Source organism: Salmo salar, chromosome ssa15, assembly GCF_905237065.1.
Source record: "Salmo salar chromosome ssa15, Ssal_v3.1, whole genome shotgun sequence".
Lineage (NCBI taxonomy): Eukaryota > Metazoa > Chordata > Actinopteri > Salmoniformes > Salmonidae > Salmo > Salmo salar.
Window position 1 is genome coordinate 85,461,150 of NC_059456.1, and position 19,192 is coordinate 85,480,341.

The 19,192-nt window shown below is 43.3% G+C and overlaps 1 protein-coding gene across 5 annotated transcripts in view; it reads right to left on the reverse strand.

Moving 5' to 3' along the window:
• LOC106572395 (F-box only protein 6) overlaps positions 1-19,192 on the reverse strand; it is a 45,462-nt gene that overhangs the window by 16,075 nt on the left and 10,195 nt on the right. For 3 of the 5 annotated variants that reach the window (XM_014146515.2, XM_014146516.2, XM_014146518.2), the window contains 2 exons: positions 8,209-8,470; positions 7,967-8,084 (listed from right to left, as the gene is read on the reverse strand). In XM_014146515.2, coding sequence (XP_014001990.1) covers positions 7,967-8,084; positions 8,209-8,461 — 371 coding nt within the window. In that variant the 5' untranslated portion in view covers positions 8,462-8,470. Of the gene's footprint in view, positions 1-7,966; positions 8,085-8,208; positions 8,485-14,139; positions 14,461-19,192 lie in introns of those variants that run through there. The other 2 variants (XM_014146519.2, XM_014146517.2) reach the window with 2 other exon arrangements.

Consider the following 19,192-nt stretch of genomic DNA (forward strand, 5'->3'; position numbering starts at 1 on the left):
CCTACATGTACATATTACCTCAACTAACCAGTGCACATTGTACCGGTACCCCCTGTATATAGCCTCGCTTGTTTTTGTACTGCTGCTGTTTAATTATTTGTTGTTACTTTGATCATCTTTCTATATATGAAAAAAATAATTACAATTTTTATTTTTTAATTAACTTCAAAAAACATTGTCGGTTAAGGGCTTGTAAGTAAGCATTTCCCTGTAAGGTCTACACCCATTGTATTCGGCGCATGTGCCAAATAACAGATAGTTCTCAAAATGGAAACAGAACTGACGATGGATGAACATTCTAGAACTACTCCACAATACTAACCTAAATGACAGTGAAAAGAAGGATACCTGTACAGAATAAAATATTCCAAGACATGCATCATGTTTGCAATAAGGCACTAGTTTTTTTTTTTTATTTTTTTTTTTTTTTTAAATAAAAACTAATACAAAATCGGCATGAAAATCTACGGCAAGACATGAAAATGGCTGTCGTCTAGCAATGAACAACAACCAACTTGACAGAGCTTGACGACTTTAAATAATAAATGTACAATCCAGGTGTGCAAAGCTCTTAAGAGACTTACCCAGTGATGGGTTGGGTTCTGACTTCTAAGCGTGAAATATTTAATAGCTAGCGCTCTAACTCCCTGACCAGGTAACTCTGCAGTGAGGTCGCCAGTAAGACATAAGGGAGTATAAGCCAATGTGGACAATGGTTTCAACAGTGTGTTGTTATGCTCTGACACGTGTCTAAGATTGGTATTAAGAAAATTGAATGTAATAATTTGTCATACGGTGAATAGGTGGTCTGGATTTCCAGAATCAGAATTGGCTTAGTTTTTTTCCCCCTCTGCCCTCTTTAGAGTTATGGCAAAGGTGAACACAGATGGTGTCTTGATGCATGGAAGTGATAATTTGACCAAGATAGTGTGAACCTCAACCCTCCCTAACCAGCTGAAGAAAAAAAAAAAAGCGTTCAATACAACCGTGTCTTTTACCACTCCTACCTGTGACCTGAGTCGAAGCCATCAACCTGGGTATGAGCGGCAGGAGGGCGGCATGAGTCCTGAGACAGGGCATGTGGAGTGAGCATGGAGAGAGATCACGTTCAAACTTTTCTCATGCTGCTGGTGTACTGGTGGGAAAAGTGGACCAGACAGAATGGACTATACAGAATGGAAGTGCTCCTGCTCAATGTTTTTAGGTGTCGTGGAACATAAGAGTGATCATTGTTCCAGAGGGATTGGTGGAAATTGACTTGAATGTTTTTATGTGCAAATGTATTTGTTGCAGGAGACAGATTCCACGCAATAGCTATTCTCATGGCAGTCGATGTAGGGACAGTAAATGGAGGAGCAGTAATAGCAGCGAAGGATGCTATATTAACAGCTTGGAATTGGACTACGGCACAAATGAGGGATTGTGAAGTGTGCATCATGGGCAGTGTTAGTAGTAGTAGGGGTTACTTTTCTGAGGGCATTGATGATGAAACATATATACAGTGCTGAGTTACCTCAAGATGAGGCAAAGTTGATTAAGGCCATCGCACATCGGTGGCTATGGAGGAAGTAGCAGATGGGGAGCAAAGTGAAAATGACATGGCTTGGGAACACCTCTTGGAGCCTGTGGCCAGATGGTGGAAGACTGGGTGAAAGCATGATGTTTTTTAGGGCCTTCATTTTTGTGTAAACCAGCAGAAAAGTATCCAGAAGGCATAGAGGTGAAGAGTTTCACGTAACTTCCTTCCTAGCAATAAAGATGTAATGGGAGATTATATATACACACATACACTTGTGCTGGTGGAAACATGTCTTTGTTTGTTCAGTTTTGACCCTTTGGGTGAATAAACTTGGTTTGAGCTATAATAATCACCTGTGAGCTTTTACTCGGTTCATTTAGAACCTAACACCGGTTAGGATCACCACTATTTTAAGAATGTTAAATGTGAGAATAGTAGTAGACAGAATTATTTATTTTAACTTTTATTTCTTTCATCACATTCCCAGTGGGTCAGAAGTTTACATACACTCAATTAGTATTTGGTAGCATTGTCTTTAAATTGTTTGACTTGGGTCAAATGTTTCTGGTATCCTTCCACAAGCTTCCCACAATAAGTTTGGTGAATTTTGGCCCATTCCTCCTGACAGAGCTGGTGTAACAGTCAGGTTTGTAGGCCTCCATGCGCACACATGCTTTTTCAGTTTTGCCCACACATTTTCTATAGGATTGAGGTCAGGGCGTTGTGCTGGCCACTCCAATACCTTGACTTTGTTGTCCTTAAGCCATTTTGCCACAACTTTGGAAGTATGCTTGTGGTCATTGTCAATTTGGAAGACCCATTTACAACCAAGCTTTAACTTCCTGACTGATGTCTTGAGATGTTGCTTCAAAATATCCACGTAATTTCTTAATCATGAAGCCATCTATTTTGTGAAATGCACCAGTCCCTCCTGCAGCAAAGCACCCCCACAATAATGCTGCCACCCCCATGCTTCACGGTTGGGATGGTGTTCTTCGGCTTGCAAGCGTTCCCCTTTTACCTCCAAACATAACAATGGTCATTATGGCAAAACAGCTCTATTTTGTTTCATCAGACCAGAGGACATTTCTCCAAAAAGTACAATCTTTGTCCTCATGTGCAGTTGCAAACCGTAGTCTGGCTTTACGGCGGTTTTGCAGCAGTGGCTTCTCCCTTGCTGAGCGGCCTTTCAGTTTATGTCGATATAGGACTCGTTTTACTGTGGATATAGATACTTTTGTACCTGTTTCCTCCAGCATCTTCACAAGGTCCTTTGCTGTTGTTCTGGGATTGATTTGCACTTTTCGCACCAAAGTACGTTACTCTCTAGGAGACAGAATGCGTCTCTTTCCTGAGCGGTATGACGGCTTCGTGGTCCCATGGTGTTTATACTTGCGTACCATTGTTTGACCAGATGAACGTGGTACCTTCAGGCGTTATGAAATTGCTCCCAAGGTTGGATCAGACTTGTTTAGGTCTACAATTTTTTTCTGAAGTCTTGGCTGATTTCTTTTGATTTTCCCATGATGTCAAGCAAAAAGGCACTGAGTTTGAAGGTAGGCCTTGAAATGCATCCACAGGTACACCTTCAATTGACTGAAATTATGTCAATTAGCCTATCAGAAGCTTCTAAAGCCATGACATTTTCTGGAATTTTCCAAGCTGTATAAAAAAAAGGCAGTCAACTTAGTAAATGTAAACTTCTGACCCACTGGAATTGTGATACAGTGAATTATAAGTGAAATAATCTGTAAACAATTGTTGGAAAAGGGACTTGTGTCATGCACAAATTAAATGTCCTAACCGACTTGCAAAAACTACAGTTTGTTAACAAGAAATTTGTGGAGTAGTTGAAAAACTAGTTTTAACGACTCCAACCTAAGTACGTAACTAAGTAAGTAATTAAGTGAGTGTGTGAGCATACATATACACACACACACACACACACACACACGCTGGCGAAACCAAGCAGGATTCGACCGGGCAGGCCACCATCGTGACGCCACAAGGGAGCTGGGTGCTGTGCCAGAGTTGCCGTACCCCTCTTAGTATGACAAGACTTTCCGCTGTTCACAGCACTGTGGAGGAATGAGCTGGGAAGACGAGTACAAGGCGGCAACTGACGAGAGCGAGGAAGGACCTTTGCCTGCGCAGCCCGAAAGCAAGCAGTTGCCAACCACGTCTACAGACCCAGAGTTAGGGTCCGAGGGGGTGCCAGAACCAACCTCACTTCGAGGTCTACAATAGGGGTACCTAGTCCCGAGAATTCCATGTGGGTGACAAGTTGCTAGTTTTAATCCCCACCTAAGAAAGCAAGTTCGGCAACATGGCACGGGATCTAAGAGGTGACGGAGAAGCTGTGACCTGTAAGTTACCATGTACAGCAGCCAGGGAGACTGAAACCCCAACAGATTTACCACGTGAACCTATTGAAGAGGTGGCATGTGAGGACAGCCTTGGCCATGTTATGGTCAAAACCAGTGTCCCGAGCAATGAGGACCTTGGAACATCCCAGAAGCAAGCGCTCCAGAAGCGCATCGATCGGAATACCGCAGTGTTTTCCAAGAAGCCGGGCCGAACAACCCTCGAACACCACGTCCGCACCCGGAGAAACAGTATGAAAGAGGAAATGTTGGATCCCAAGGCCGAAGGAAGGCCTAGGAGCAGAAGGTGGAATCTATGTTGAGGATGGGAGTTGTCGAGGAGTCCCACAGCGTAGGGTGCAGCCCCATCGTATTGGTGCCCAAACCAGACGGTAGTCTGCGTTTCTGCAATGACTTCCAGGGGGTGAACGACATCAGTTTGTTCGACGCAAACCCCATGCTGAGGGTGGACGAGCGCATCGGCCGGTTGGGAATGGCCCAGTACATCAGCACCTCACCAAGGGATATTGGCAGGTACCCTTGGCAGCCTCCTCCCGGGAGAAGACTGCATTCGAAACTGAACGGCTTATTACCAATACCGGGTCCTCCCAGTTGGTCTCCATGGATCCCCGCCCACGTTCCAGCGCCTGATGGACCGAGTCCTCCGACCCCACCAACAGTACGCAGCAGCCTATTTGGATGACATCATCCACAGCCAAGGTTGGGAAGAGCACCTGACACGCCTCCAGGTGGTCAGGCAAGCCGGGTTGACAGCGAATCTCAAGAAATGCAAACTGGGGTTTGAAGAGGTGGAGTACCTGGTGTATTTGATGGGACGGAGGAACATCAAGCCCCAGAAGAGGAAGGCCTGCCTACCGAAAACAGTGAAGTGATCAGATGAGGCCAAAGGGGCGTTCAGGCGCCTAAACGAAGCCCTGTGCTCCCATCTGATTCTCGTTATGGACGATTTTCTGGTACCGATGCATGCCTGCAACACAGGACTAGGGGCCGTTCTGTCCCAGGTAGACGATGGGGAGGAACCCCCCCCCCCCACCATGCTCCCCTGGTCTGGATGGCCAGGGGAAAGGCCACGAACAATCGAGTCACCAGGTGGTTCTTGCAACTTCAACGCTTCTCTTTTTCTGTTGTGCACTGTCAGGGGAGAAGCATGGGAATGCAGATGCCCTATCGAGAAGGGAGTCTCCCCGGCAGGGCTAAGGGGGCGTACCGTGGACAAGCCACCAGGGGGAGACACGTCAAGGCCTGGTAACAGACAGCCTGCATCACGCAGCGATGGTTCCCTCTGCTGGATGTGCCAGGTCCTCCGGCCAGGACTAAATTGGGGATGATTGTTCACCAGCTGTACAGTGCCCATAACGCTGCCAGGAGGGCAGCACACAGGAGGGTTGGAGGTAGTGAGAGGTTACTACCAGATAGACTTAGAACCGAGGGGCTAGGTGTACTACCCCAGAGGAGATATCATTCCCTGGATTCCAGAAGGCAGTAACCCAGAAAAGGTCTCCAGGAGGAGACCTGTGTCTTTTCTTCAAATTAAATAAAAAACACCCTTGAAACTGAAGTACCACACTAGTGTCTGATCTGTGTAAACTATAAGTACCAGTCAAAAGTTTGGACACCTACTCATTCCAAGGTTTTTCTTCATTTTTACTATTTTCTATGTAAGACATCAAAACAATGAAATAACACGTACGGAAACACGTGTTAAACAAATCTAAATATATGTTATATTTGAGATTCTTCAAAGTAGCCACCCTTTGCCAAGTGTGCAAAGCTGTCATCAAGACATTCTCTCAACCAGATTCATGAGTTAGTCACCTGAAAACGCATTTCATTTAATGGATGTGCCTTGATAAAAGTTAATTTGTGTAATTTATTTCCTTCTTAACCTCTTGGGTAGGGGGCAGTATTTTGACGTCCGGATGAAAAGCGTGCCCAAAGTAAACTGCCTGTTAATCAGGCCCAGAAGCTAGGATATGCATATAACTGGTACATTTGGATAGAAAACAGTTTCAGAAACTTTAGTGTTAAAATTATGTCTGTGAGTATAACAGAACTGATATGGCAGATGAAACACCGAAGACAAACACCCCCCCCAAAAAAAGTTCAATTCAATTCAGCCTACCTCTATTTTCAATGGCAATCACTTTAATGATAATGATAAAGGCCAAGTCCTCCCGGATTGCAGTTCCTAGGGCTTCCACTAGATGTCAGTCTTTAGAAAGAGTTTCAGGCTGTTTTTTGGAAAAATTAGCCAGAAATTGTAGTTTTTCTAGGTGGCTCCCATTTTGGCTGTAGTGTTTCCAAGCGCGTGGAAGAGAGTGCGTTCTTTGGTATTTTTCCTCCGGTAAAGATAATAACGATTCGCCGTCTTAGATTTTAGCGTTTATTTACGTATTAGGGTACCTAAGGTTTGATTATAAACGTTGTTTGACTTGTTTGGGATTCATTTTGTATGCATTTTGATGGGTGGATTATTGACTGAAGCGCGCCAGCTGAACTGAGTTTTTATGGATATAAAGGACATTATCGAACAAAAGGACCATTTGTGATGTAACTGGGAAGATCAAAAGGTAAGGCATTTTTTACATCGCTATTTCTGACTTTTGTGTCGCACCTGCCTGGTTGAAATATGATTTATGTGTTTGTATGCGGGGCGCTGTCCTCAGATAATCGCATGGTTTGCTTTCGCCGAAAAGCCTTTTTGAAATCTGACACCGCAGCTGGATTAACAAGAAGTTAAGCTTTATTTTGATGCATTACACTTGTGATCTTATGAAAGTTAAATATTTATAATACTTTTGAATTTCGCGCTGTGCAATTTCACCGGATGTTGGCCATGTGGGACGCTACCAGTACAGAGCTTGCTCAGGAATGGCAGCAGGCAGGTGTGAGTGCATCTGCATGCACAGTGAGGCGAAGACTTTGAGGATGGCCTGGTGTCAAGAAGGGCAGCAAAGAAGCCACTTCTCTCCAGGAAAAACGTCAGGGACAGACTGATATTCTGCAAAAGGTACAGGGATTGGACTGCTGAGGACTGGGGTAAAGTCATTTTCTCTGATGAATCCCCTTTCCAATTGTTTGGGGCATCCGGACAAAAAGCTTGTCCAGAAAAGACAAGGTGAGCGCTACCATCAGTCCTGTGTCATGCCAACAGTAAAGCAGACCATTCATGTGTGGGGTTGCTTCTCAGCCAAGGGAGTGGGCTCACTCACAATGTTCACTAAGAACACAGCCATGAATAAAGAATGGCACCAACACATCCTCCGAGAGCAACTTCTCCCAACCATCCAGGAACAGTTTGGTGACGAACAATGCCTTTTCCAGCATGATGGAGCACCGTGCCATAAGGCAAACGTGATAACTAAGTGGCTCGGGGAAACAAAACATCAATATTTTGGGTCCATGGCCAGGAAACTCCCCAGACCTTAATCCCATTGAGAACTTGTGGTCAATCCTCAAGAGGTGGGTGGACAAACAAAAACCCACAAATTCTTACAAACTCCAAGCATTGATTATGCAAGAATGGGCTGCCATCAGTCAGGATGTGGCCCAGAAGTTAATTGACAGCATGCCAGTGCGGATTGCAGAGGCCTTGAAAAAGGGTCAACACTGCAAATATTGACTCTTTGCATCAACTTCATGTAATTGTAAATAAAAGGCTTTGACACTTATGAAATGCTCGTAATTATACTTCAGTATTCCATAGTAACATCTGACTATCTGAAGACACTGAAGCAGCAAACTTTGTGGAAATTAATTGTGTCATTCTCAAAACTTTTGGCCTTGACTGAATGTATATTCTTTATTTATGTAGATTGTTGACAAAAATGGACAATTAAATTCATTTTAAATCCAACCTTGTAACAAAATGTATAAAAATGTAAGGGGTGTAAATACTTTCTGAAGGCACTGCAAACTAGACAGTTCGTCAATGAAGGGCATTATCATCCAAATGTATTTGAAGAGCTGGAAAATAAATAAACACCAATGTGGATGTGAAACAAAGTGGGACCAAGTGATATTCTCTCACTGAAAAACTAATACGTTATAGTAGTATACTCACGAGTAAGAAGTCGCAAAGTATTTTTGGACCGTGTTGTCAGGATGCGGCACTTCTTCCACTGGCTCTATTTTCCATTTATCCCCTCCATTCTCCATAATTTGCCAGCCCTTGAATTTATCTGGAGGGGGGAAAAAAAAAAAAAAAAAAAATAATGGACGGATTTGAAATGTGGGTTCTGGGGTTAATAACAGGACCCCCCATACACCAACAGAGAATTTAGACATTGTGGTTTCGACTCTTACCATCTGCTCTGGGGTTCTTGAGAAGATTACGTCTCTTCTTACACAAGAAGTAAAACAAACGCCAGTCTTTAGGCAATTTAGTGGCATCACATGTCTGGTATCCTTCTCTTCGGCACCTCTCTCTCCAAAGAGAATCACTGTCCACCACTTCTTTCCACTCACGACACACAAGTCGACAGACACACACCACCTGCAGTGGAGGGACATTTAGGAGCATCTCCTCCAGGACATCAAGAGGGAGCACAGGTAGCATGTCTGTGAACTGAACAAGAACATCTGTTTTCATTAACATGGGAGACTTTACACAAATGATGTACAGCTTAGAACAGGATGTTAGCTCTATGTTAGGATGATGATGCTCTAGCAACAAGTTTTTAAATTTTTTATCTTAAGGGGTGGATCAGCTTTAATATTGCAGAAAGATTGTTGCTTCCATCAATGTAAATGTCTGCATCAATTCCAATCCCTCATATATTTTTTGAGAAATATATATCCACATACACGTACCTTTATTATTCCCCACAAACCCTACCACCCTATCCTCCAATTGGAGTAAACTAATAAACACCACTTTGGCTTCTACCTTCAGTTTATAAATATTATACACATTTTACAATAGTTATATTTTGTTTGTTTTTAGTCCTTCCTGTATTTCTAATATCCATCCAGTTTGATTTCGATTTGCAACTGTGCTATTTTACAAAATGTCTGAACCTATATACATTTTACAGACCCCGTATGTTTTACATTGGTTTTCTTGTTATTGGCCCCACCCTTCAGCTCCATTCAACCCCTCCCATCTCTTAACACCATCCATTTTGGATTTCTATTTGCCATATATTTTTCAACTGTGCTGTGATGCTTCACAAAAACGCTAAACCTTTCTATTCTCATAGCTTATACAGATCGTAAATTAAAGATTATTTTTGCTAAAATAATTATATTATTGATTGACTGACTTTTCAAAATCACCCAGTATTGCTATCTGCAGCGTTAGTTCGAGGCAAACGTTGCAATTCCTCAGCCATTCCTGGACCTGTGACCAAAAACGAGATACATATGGACAGTACCAAAATAAATTATCTAATGACTCTGCCTCACAGCAAAATTTGCAGAGCTGGGAAGATTGTATGTATACATGGGGGATACATACAATTGGTTATAAGAATTTTGTATAATAAAAAAATTACGTTTTCAATCCGCCGTTGTTTTGCGTGTCATTTCATAAACCACGTGCCATGGAATGGGTACATCGGGAAGAGGTTTAACTATTTTGCAATTTATATGGCACAGCTGTCAATTTTTTGGTCCTTAAATGAAATTACACACACACACACACACACACACACACACACACACACACACACACAGACAGCTCAAAAAAAATAAAGGGAACACTTAAACAACACAATGTAACTCCGAGTCAATCACACTTCTGTGAAATCAAACTGTCCACTTAGGAAGCAACACTGATTGACAATACATTTCACATGCTGTTGTGCAAATGGAATAGACAACAGGTGGAAATTAAAGGCAATTAGCAAGACACCCCCAATAAAGGAGTGACCACAGACCACTTCTCAGTTCCTATGCTTCCTGGCTGATGTTTTGGTCACTTTTGAATGCTGGCGGTGCTTTCACTCTAGTGGTAGCATGAGACGGAGTCTACAACCCACACAAGTGGCTCAGGTAGTGCAGCTCATCCAGGATGGCACATCAATGCGAGCTGTGGCAAGAAGGTTTGCTGTGTCTGTCAGCGTAGTGTCCAGAGCATGGAGGCGCTACCAGCAGACAGGCCAGTACATCAGGAGACATGGAGGAGGCCGTTGGAGGGCAACAACCCAGCAGCAGGACCGCTACCTCCGCCTTTGTGCAAGGAGGAGCAGGAGGAGCACTGCAAAATGACCTCCAGCAGGCCACAAATGTGCATGTGTCTGCTCAAACGGTCAGAAACAGACTCCATGAGGGTGGTATGAGGGCCCGACGTCCACAGGTGGGGGTTGTGCTTACAGCCCAACACCGTGCAGGACGTTTGGCATTTGCCAGAGAACACCAAGATTGACAAATTCGCCACTGGCGCCCTGTGCTCTTCACAGATGAAAGCAGGTTCACACTGAGCACGTGACAGACGTGACAGAGTCTGGAGACGCCGTGGAGAAAGTTCTGCTGCCTGCAACATCCTCCAGCATGACCGGTTTGGCGGTGGGTGAGTCATGGTGTGGGGTGGCATTTCTTTGGGGGGCCGCACAGCCCTCCATGTGCTCGCCTGACTGCCATTAGGTACCGAGATGAGATCCTCAGACCCCTTGTGAGACCATATGCTGGTGCGGTTGGCCCTGGGTTCCTCCTAATGCAAGACAATGCTAGACCTCATGTGGCTGGAGTGTGTCAGCAGTTCCTGCAAGAGGAAGGCATTGATGCTATGGACTGGCCCGCCCGTTCCCCAGACCTGAATCCAATTGAGCACATCATGTCTCGCTCCATCCACCAACGCCACGTTGCACCACAGACTGTCCAGGAGATGGCGGATGCTTTAGTCCAGGTCTGGGAGGAGATCCCTCAGGAGACCATCCGCCACCTCATCAGGAGCATGCCCAGGCGTTGTAGGGAGGTCATACAGGCACGTGGAGGCCACACACACTACTAAGTCTAATAAATTCTTCTTCTATTAAATTTCCAATATCCTCGCCCGTGTGGAAATTCTTTAAGAGTATTTATCTATATATGATCTGAATGCATTCTGTCCCCTATCAACACCAACTTTTGGTGCCAGAGAGAATGACAAAGTAATCAAGACGACTAGCTTGATTAAGCCTCGGCCAAGTATATCTCACTAGGTCAGGGTACTTAAGCATACTTCCAAAGTTGTGGCAAAATGGCTTAAGGACAACAAAGTCAAGGTTTTGGAGCTGCCATCACAAAGCCCTGACCTCAATCCTATAGAAATTTGTGGGCAGAAGTGAAAAAGCGTGTGCAAGCAAGGAGGCCTACAAACCTGACTCAGTTACACCAGCTCTATCAGGAGGAATGGGACAAAATTCACCCAACTTATTGTGGGAAGCTTGTGGATGGCTACCAGAAACCTTTGACCCTAGTCAAACAATTTAAAGGCAATGCTACCAAATACTAACTGAGTGCATGTAAACTTCTGACCCACTGGGAATGTGATGAAAGAAATAAAAGCTGAAATAAATCACTCTACTATCATTCTGACATTTCACATTCTTAAAATAAAGTGGTGATTCTAACTTACCTAAGACAGGGAATTTTTACTAAGATTAAATGTCAGGAATTGTGAAAAATTGAGTTTAAATGTATTTGGCTGAAGTGTATGTAAACTTCGACTTCAACTGTAGATAATTCAACTGTCCAGTAGGTGCTGCGGCCAAGCCTTATACATGAAAATAAAGATGTATATACAAATATTGTATTTTGTTATAGTAATTGTGATGGTTTTGAATATGTTGACTTATAAAAACAAATGTGAAACCTAACAAAAGCATTTATTTTGCAAAGGTTACATTATCAAGAAAATACTTTTATTATAATATTCATATATCACTCATATTTTGCCTCAAATATGTTATACCATATCTATGTAGGGAATTCACCACAATCATGTAGTGAATTATATTTTACATCAGGAATATAATAAGTCAACAGTAACACATCAGGGGTTGGAACCTGAACTATTTTCCATTCGTTTAGTTTTGAACAGAACCACAATTTTTTTTTATTCTACTCTTCCGACCAGCAAAACACATTTTGTAACCGGTTCGGGAATAAAAAAAATAAAAAAAGAAGTGTTTATATCGTGCTACAACTGGACGAATCATGACAAAAGAGTTGTTGACAGCCTTGGGCAGATGCTAATTGCAGACAAATCTTTTTTAATATTCCTTTCTGGTAGAGGAGCATCAGCATGGAACAGGTGTGTGGCACGCACATGATGGAACAGTGAGTCTGACGAGGAATGGTCTTAACATAGTGAGTTAGGTTATACATCATGGGCTGGATAGAAGCAGTCTACCGTCTTCAGAACTGGATAATAATTGCTTTTGGCGTAGGCATAGGCTAGACTTTCATTCTTGTTATTTTTTAAAGCAGCAACTTTAGGACAACACCTGCTTTAGGCTAGAATATATCAGAAATAAGCTACTGTTAATAACTAACTTTTATGATAGGCCTAGGAGGAGGATCGGTTATTGGCCATTTGGTTTTCAACCTCCCATTGATGATTGTCCTGGCCGCATGGATAATTTTTCTTTAAGCCCCCATGCAGTAGTTTTAATAAAAATGTTAAATCACCGTCTAATAAAATCACTTTCATGGAAATATATATTTTTTGCATTTATTTCCCGAGACTCTTTCTGCCATTGAAAAGCTCAGTCTGATCATGTGGGCCTGCTGATACAAATGAAAATATATTTACATACACAACCCTGATTGGGTCTTGACGATGCTATCCACCAAACTCAACTTTGGACATAGAAGCCAGTTCCACTGGGTTCTCATTGTTCCCCTCTAATTAGGGACTGATTTAGACCTGAGACACCAGGTGGGTGCAATCGATTATCAGGTAGACTGACCTCATAGGGTAAGAGTTGAATACCCCTGGTCTAGACTCTGGAGAGCCTACCCCCTTAAGGCATCTGCATACATAGGTTTGATTTGCTCATAGCAGGACTCAGCTAGGCGAAGCAACTGTCTGTTCTCTTACTACCATAAAAGTCCTTTGCTTGAAAAATAAAATAAAAGATACTGTTTGTCCCTCGAGTCACCATAGCAACATAGCCAGAAACACTTCCTCAAAAAATACATCTGTCATTAATTTAGCAGTTTTTGATGAGGTGGTCTTAGTTGCGCAATTTTACATCTAAGATGTTGGGTACAGTATTATTCAAGTAAAAAAAAAATGTGCATGAAAACTAGCCTTTCGTTGAATGACAAACATTTAAATGACAAACACATTTAATGTTCCTACTCCTACTAGGAGTAGTACTGTTGACCAATCACCAACAAAGGGGCGTAGACGTCGGCTACCAAACTTCGACTTGATTTAAGAAAAAAAATTGTGGGCGCGAACAGCTGATAAAAAACCCTGCCGAAGACCAAAAAGTCAATATAATATATGTACAAACTGTTAAGACTGGGAAGCACATGGTAAGCTTTACCCCTTCAAAAGTAGGAGGATAGTGGTGTAACGGTTCACCAAACCCAGTTTGGTACATATTGCGGTTTGGGGGTCACGGTTCGGTTACGGTATTGCGGAAAAATGGAATTCCAACAGTTACTGTAGTCAATTTTAGTTTAAATTGGCCAAATTAAAAAGCACCCTATTCAGAATGTTCCTGCCATTGTCTGTTGTGACAGGTAATGTTATGTTGGGCCTCAAGTAGAGGTCTAAAAAGTTTGACCCATTCTGAAAAATGGACCTGGGACGTTCCTACTTGGACAAATATGCAAATACATTTTTGAATATAGACACCTGGTCCGAATGGACCCGAGGACGACCAGTTCCATATAAATGCGGTCACATCCGAGTGAGGGAAGCAGCAGAAAAGTCCATTGGTAAGCCATTTTATTAACCAGAGCCGATACAGCGCGAGGGAGAGCAGGTGGAGGAGGAGCTTTACGGTGTAAGAACTGTGAGCAAGTGAAACGGTTGCAAGGAGGGAGAGGCAGAAACCGGCCAAGCCAATTTTTGCATTAGTAGACTAACTTCTAGCTTGTCATAGAAAGGTTATTTATCATCCAATATGATTACGTACTACCGGTCTTGACTGCATCAAACCGAGAGAAGCTAGCTGACTAAAATAGCTAGCTAAGTTAGCCAGCCAATTAGCTAGGCTAATTGAGTCTGCATGCACCTTCTTCCTACTCTACGGTTACAAATAACACCTCCATTCATATTATTAAATAGCAGCCTACCAGTTGGCTCTTCTTCGTTGTAGCATATACTTATCATTTAACTTTTAATTCCATCTTCCATTGATTAGATAATCTCCGTATTTGCTTTGCCGCACACGGAGTCTCTATGACTGTAGTGGCACTTTGATGACTTGTGGCTGGCCGACAACAAGCTACACGCGGCACAGAATGAGAATAGTGGTTGGTGCTGGGCGATATCAAGTTTGTTTTATCTGTATCGCGCTAACGGCCTGTATCGCAAGAATCAAGGTTCGGTTATGTTCTAACGTTTTACAAATGCAGCATCTCACTGTCTCTTCTCTGTCAGCCCAATGTCGAATAATGTCCCAATTGCGTGACAACACGTGCACAGACGTTATCCACCAATCACAACCCTAGACAGCCTTTCACAAATTGTAACCACGCTGGAGAAGTGTAGCGGTGGTAAGAGTTCCACCAAAATGGAAAGTGAGGAAGCCAGCTCAGCCTCTCGTGAGGATGAAATCATCAAAAAGTTCAGTAATATGGAAGTGGTTCGGGTTTAAGAGGTCTAATGTTCAGCAAACGAATGTCCTGTGCAAAATGTGTCAAGACAATTGCTACAAAAAGCAGCAGCACAACCAACCTCTTCCATCACCTGCGAAAAACACGCGGTGGAATGCGAGACTTCACAATTCCGATTCCAGTCACCCGATTACCAAAACGTCTGCTAAAAAGACAAACTACCATAGCTGCATCCTTTCCAAACGTAATCCCTTATGACAACAATAGTTTGAGGTGGAAGGAGAACAGATGCAGTGACCTATTACATAGCGAAGGACATGATCCCAATCTTTAAACAGCTGCTAGGTACAGTTGACCACAAATATCAGCTGCCAAGCCGCAAGTATTTCACGGAAGAAGCCTTGCTGCAATAATACACGGCTACCTGCGAAAGAGTCGCAGATAAGCTGGCTAATGTTTCTTATTTTTCCACCATGGTCGAGCAGAACGTCAGAGCCATACCTAAGTTTGACAGTCCACTACATAAATGAAGACTGGAAATTGCAAAATGTCTGCCTCCAGACGTCTTACTTCCCTGATGAACATACGGGTGAAGTAATAACCCCGGGTCTCAAAGACTCTCTGGCATCGTGGAAGATGAGCGAAGACCAACAGGTGTGCATGACAACTGAGAGCGGGAGGAACATGATAAAAGCATTGCGCTTGAACAACTGGACCCGCCTGCAGTGCTTTGGGCACAGGCTTCACCTCGCCAATCGGTAGGTGTGACATTGGATAATAAAAGTGCATTCCAAAACGTTTGGGCCAGTTGTAGGCTAATGTGTCATTCTGCCAATCTAATAGCAAATAACCACAGGCTGTTTTAACAATAACAAACAAACTAAAATACATTTACAATCAAAATTATTATATATATTTTTTAAATGACATTCAAACAGCTAGTGGTCAAACATTCCTAAACAATAGAATAGACATGTGGGTCTGAGGGGGGTAGTGTTGGTTTGACAGGTCAACTGAATGCTGTACTTGTCACATTATTGAAAATGCTGTCCTTAGAATCCTTTCTTCATTATTATTTTCAGAGAATGATGTGAAAGACCCACGAGTTGACCGTGCCATTGGGTTGTGCAAGGTGGTCAGCACCTTTTCCTTCAGCTGGAAGAGGAGAGACTTGTCTGTAGCACAGGCTGAGCTCAGTCTACCCACTCAGAGTCCCCAACCAGGTGGGGGTCAAGACAGAACGAATCCTGGAACAAGAAAAGGCCATAACCGCTGTCTGGGGAGAACTACATTAGCATCTCCTACCTCAAGCCTGTGCTAAACCTGTTCAAAAGCAGCCTCCTGCAGCCAGAGGAAGGTGAGGGCACGCTCACAAAGAAAATCAAGAGTGCCACACCACAGTATCTCAACGACAAGTACGAAGATCCTGCCACAGCTGAACTCCTTGATATGGCCTCACTGGTGGATCCCCGGTTCAGGACAACATGCATAGCAGGTGACAAGATTGTTTGATGCTCTCAAAGAGCTGTTTTGGAGCTGAAGTCTCTGCTAGCTGAGGAAAGCACGCCACCCTGGCACAACTGTGCACGAAGAAGAAAGTGAACCTGTGTCTAAGGGCAAGAAAACACTTGCAAGCTTCTTCAAGAAGACAGCGCTGTCTGGCCCACAGTCAGGAGGAGGACAACATCAAAACTGAGTTGTCAAGTTACTTGATGTCTCTTGACACAGACCCACTTGAGTGGTGGAGGCTCCATGAGGCCAACTTCCCAAGTCGGCATAAGCTTGCTAAAAAGCACCTGTGCATTCCTGCTACAAGTGCCCCTTCGGAGAGGGTCTTTAGCACAGGTGGGAACATTGTGACATGTCACAGGGCATGCCTCACGCCAGTGTCAGTAGACAGGCTTGTGTTCCTCACCAGAAACTTGTTTAGAACAAAGGAAGGTATGTTGTTTGACAGAATTTTAGATTTTGATTTATTACTGTGTAAATTCTTAGGGATAAATTCTCATTCTTAATTTTTTTTGCATACAATGATGACAGCCTGGCAAGCAGTGGCATTTATTTGTTTTACACAAATAGGCCTTGTATATTTTTTTATTTTAAAGAAAATTCTAGAATTATGTTTTGGCCTTGTTTTAGTTTGTTTAGAGAAAAACAGATCTATATTGTGAATCGTCCAAACCTCTGAAAAACAATTAAGATATTACTTTTAGGCCATATCGTCCAGCCCTAATAGTGGTGCACGGCTCACGACTCTAGGATCTTTGGAGTAGACTCCAACTCCTGTGGTTGGAGTCGACTCTTGTTTGACTCCCAAAACAAGCTGAAACTGATGCGCACACACACACACCACCTCATTATTATTGGGGTTCCCGAGTGGCGCAGTGGTCTAAGACACTGCATCTCAATGCAAAAGGCATCACTGCAGTACCTGAATCCAGGCTGCGTCACATCCGGCTGTGATTTGGGGTCCCGTTATGGGGTCTGAGACGCCGAAGCCTCCCACCATTAGCTCTGACAAATTGAAAACCCTAGTCATTGGCGACTCCATTACCCGCAGTATTAGACTTAAAACGAATCATCCAGCGATCATACACTGTTTACCAGGGGGCAGGGCTACCGACGTTAAGACTAATCTAAAGACGGTGCTGGCTAAAGCTAAAACTGGCGAGTGTAGAGAGTATAGAGATATCGTTATCCACGTCGGCACCAACGATGTTAGGATGAAACAATCAGAGGTCACCAAGCGCAACATAGAATGTAAATGTAAATGTAAACATAGCTTCAGCGTGTAAATCAGCTAGAAAGATGTGTCGGCATCGATTAATTGTCTCTGGCCCCCTCCCAGTTAGGGGGAGTGATGAGCTCCACAGCAGAGTCTCACAACTCAAATCGCTGGTTGAAAACAGTTTTCTGCCCCTCCCAAAAGATAGAATTTGTAGATAATTGGCCGTCTTTCTGGGACTCACCCACAAACAGGACCAAGCCTGGCCTGTTGAGGAGTGACAGACTCCATCCTAGCTGGAGGGCTGCTCTCATCTTATCTACGAACATAGACAGGGCTCCAACTCCACAATGAAATAGGGTGCAGGCCAGGCAGCAGGCACAGTCAGTGTAGTCAGCTCAGCTATCCCCATTGAGACCGTGTCTGTGCCTCGACCTAGGTTGGGCAAAATTAACTCAATCACTTTTTATAGCTACTGTTTACAGGCCTCCTGGGCCATATGCAGCGTTCCTCACCGAGTTCCCTGAATTCCTATCGGACCTTGTAGTCATCGCAGATAATATTCAAATTTTTGGTGACTTTAATATTCACATGGAAAAGTCCACAGACCCACTCCAAAAGGCTTTCGGAGCAATCATCGACTCAGTGGGTTTTGTCCAACATGTCTCTGGACCTACTCACTGCCACAGTCATCCTCTGGACCTAGTTTTGTCCCATGGAATAAATGTTGTGGATCTTAATGTTTTTCCTCTTAATCCTGGACTATCGGACCACCATTTTATTACGTTTGCAATCGCAACAAATAATCTGCTCAGACCCCAAACAAGGAGCATTAAAAGTCGTGCTATAAATTGTCAGACAACCCAAAGACGTCAGAGGACAAAAATCAGTTAACCACCTAACTGAGGAACTCAATTTAACCTTGCGCAATACCCTAGATGCAGTTGCACCCCTAAAAACATTTGTCATAAGAAACTAGCTCCCTGGTATACAGAATATACACGAGCTCTGAAGCAAGCTTCCAGAAAATTGGAACGGAATGGCGCCACACCAAACTGGAAGTCTTCCGACTAGCTTGGAAAGACAGTACCGTGCAGTATCGAAGAGCCCTCACTGCTGCTCGATCATCCTATTTTTCCAACTTAATTGAGGAAAATAAGAACAATCCGAAATGTATTTTTGATACTGTCGCAAAGCTAACTAAAAAGCAGCATTCCCCAAGAGAGGATGGCTTTCACTTCAGCAGTAATGAATTCATGAACTTCTTTGAGGAAAAGATCATGATCATTAGAAAGCAAATTACAGACTGCTCTTTAAATCTGCGTATTCCTCCAAAGCTCCGTTGTCCTGAGTCTGCACAACTCTGCCAGGACCAAGGGAGACACTAAAGTGTTTTAGTACTATATCTCTTGACACAATGATGAAAATAATCATGGCCTCCAAACCTTCAAGCTGCATACTGGAGCCTATTCCAACTAAACTACTGAAAGAGCTGCTTCCTGTGCTTGGCCCTCCTATGTTGAACATAATAAACGGCTCTCTATCCACCGGATGTGTACCAAACTCACTAAAAGTGGCAGTAATAAAGCCTCTCTTGAAAAAGCCAAATCTTGATCCAGAAATTATTTTAAAAAACTATCGGCCTATATCGAATCTTCCATTCCTCTCAAAAATTTTAGAAAAAGCTGTTGCGCAGCAACTCACTGCCTTCCTGAAGACAAACAATGTATACGAAACGCTTCAGTCTGGTTTTAGACCCCATCATAGCACTTGTGAAGGTGGTAAATGACCTTTTAATGACGTCAGACCGAGGCTCTGCATCTGTCCTCGTTCTCCTAGATCTTA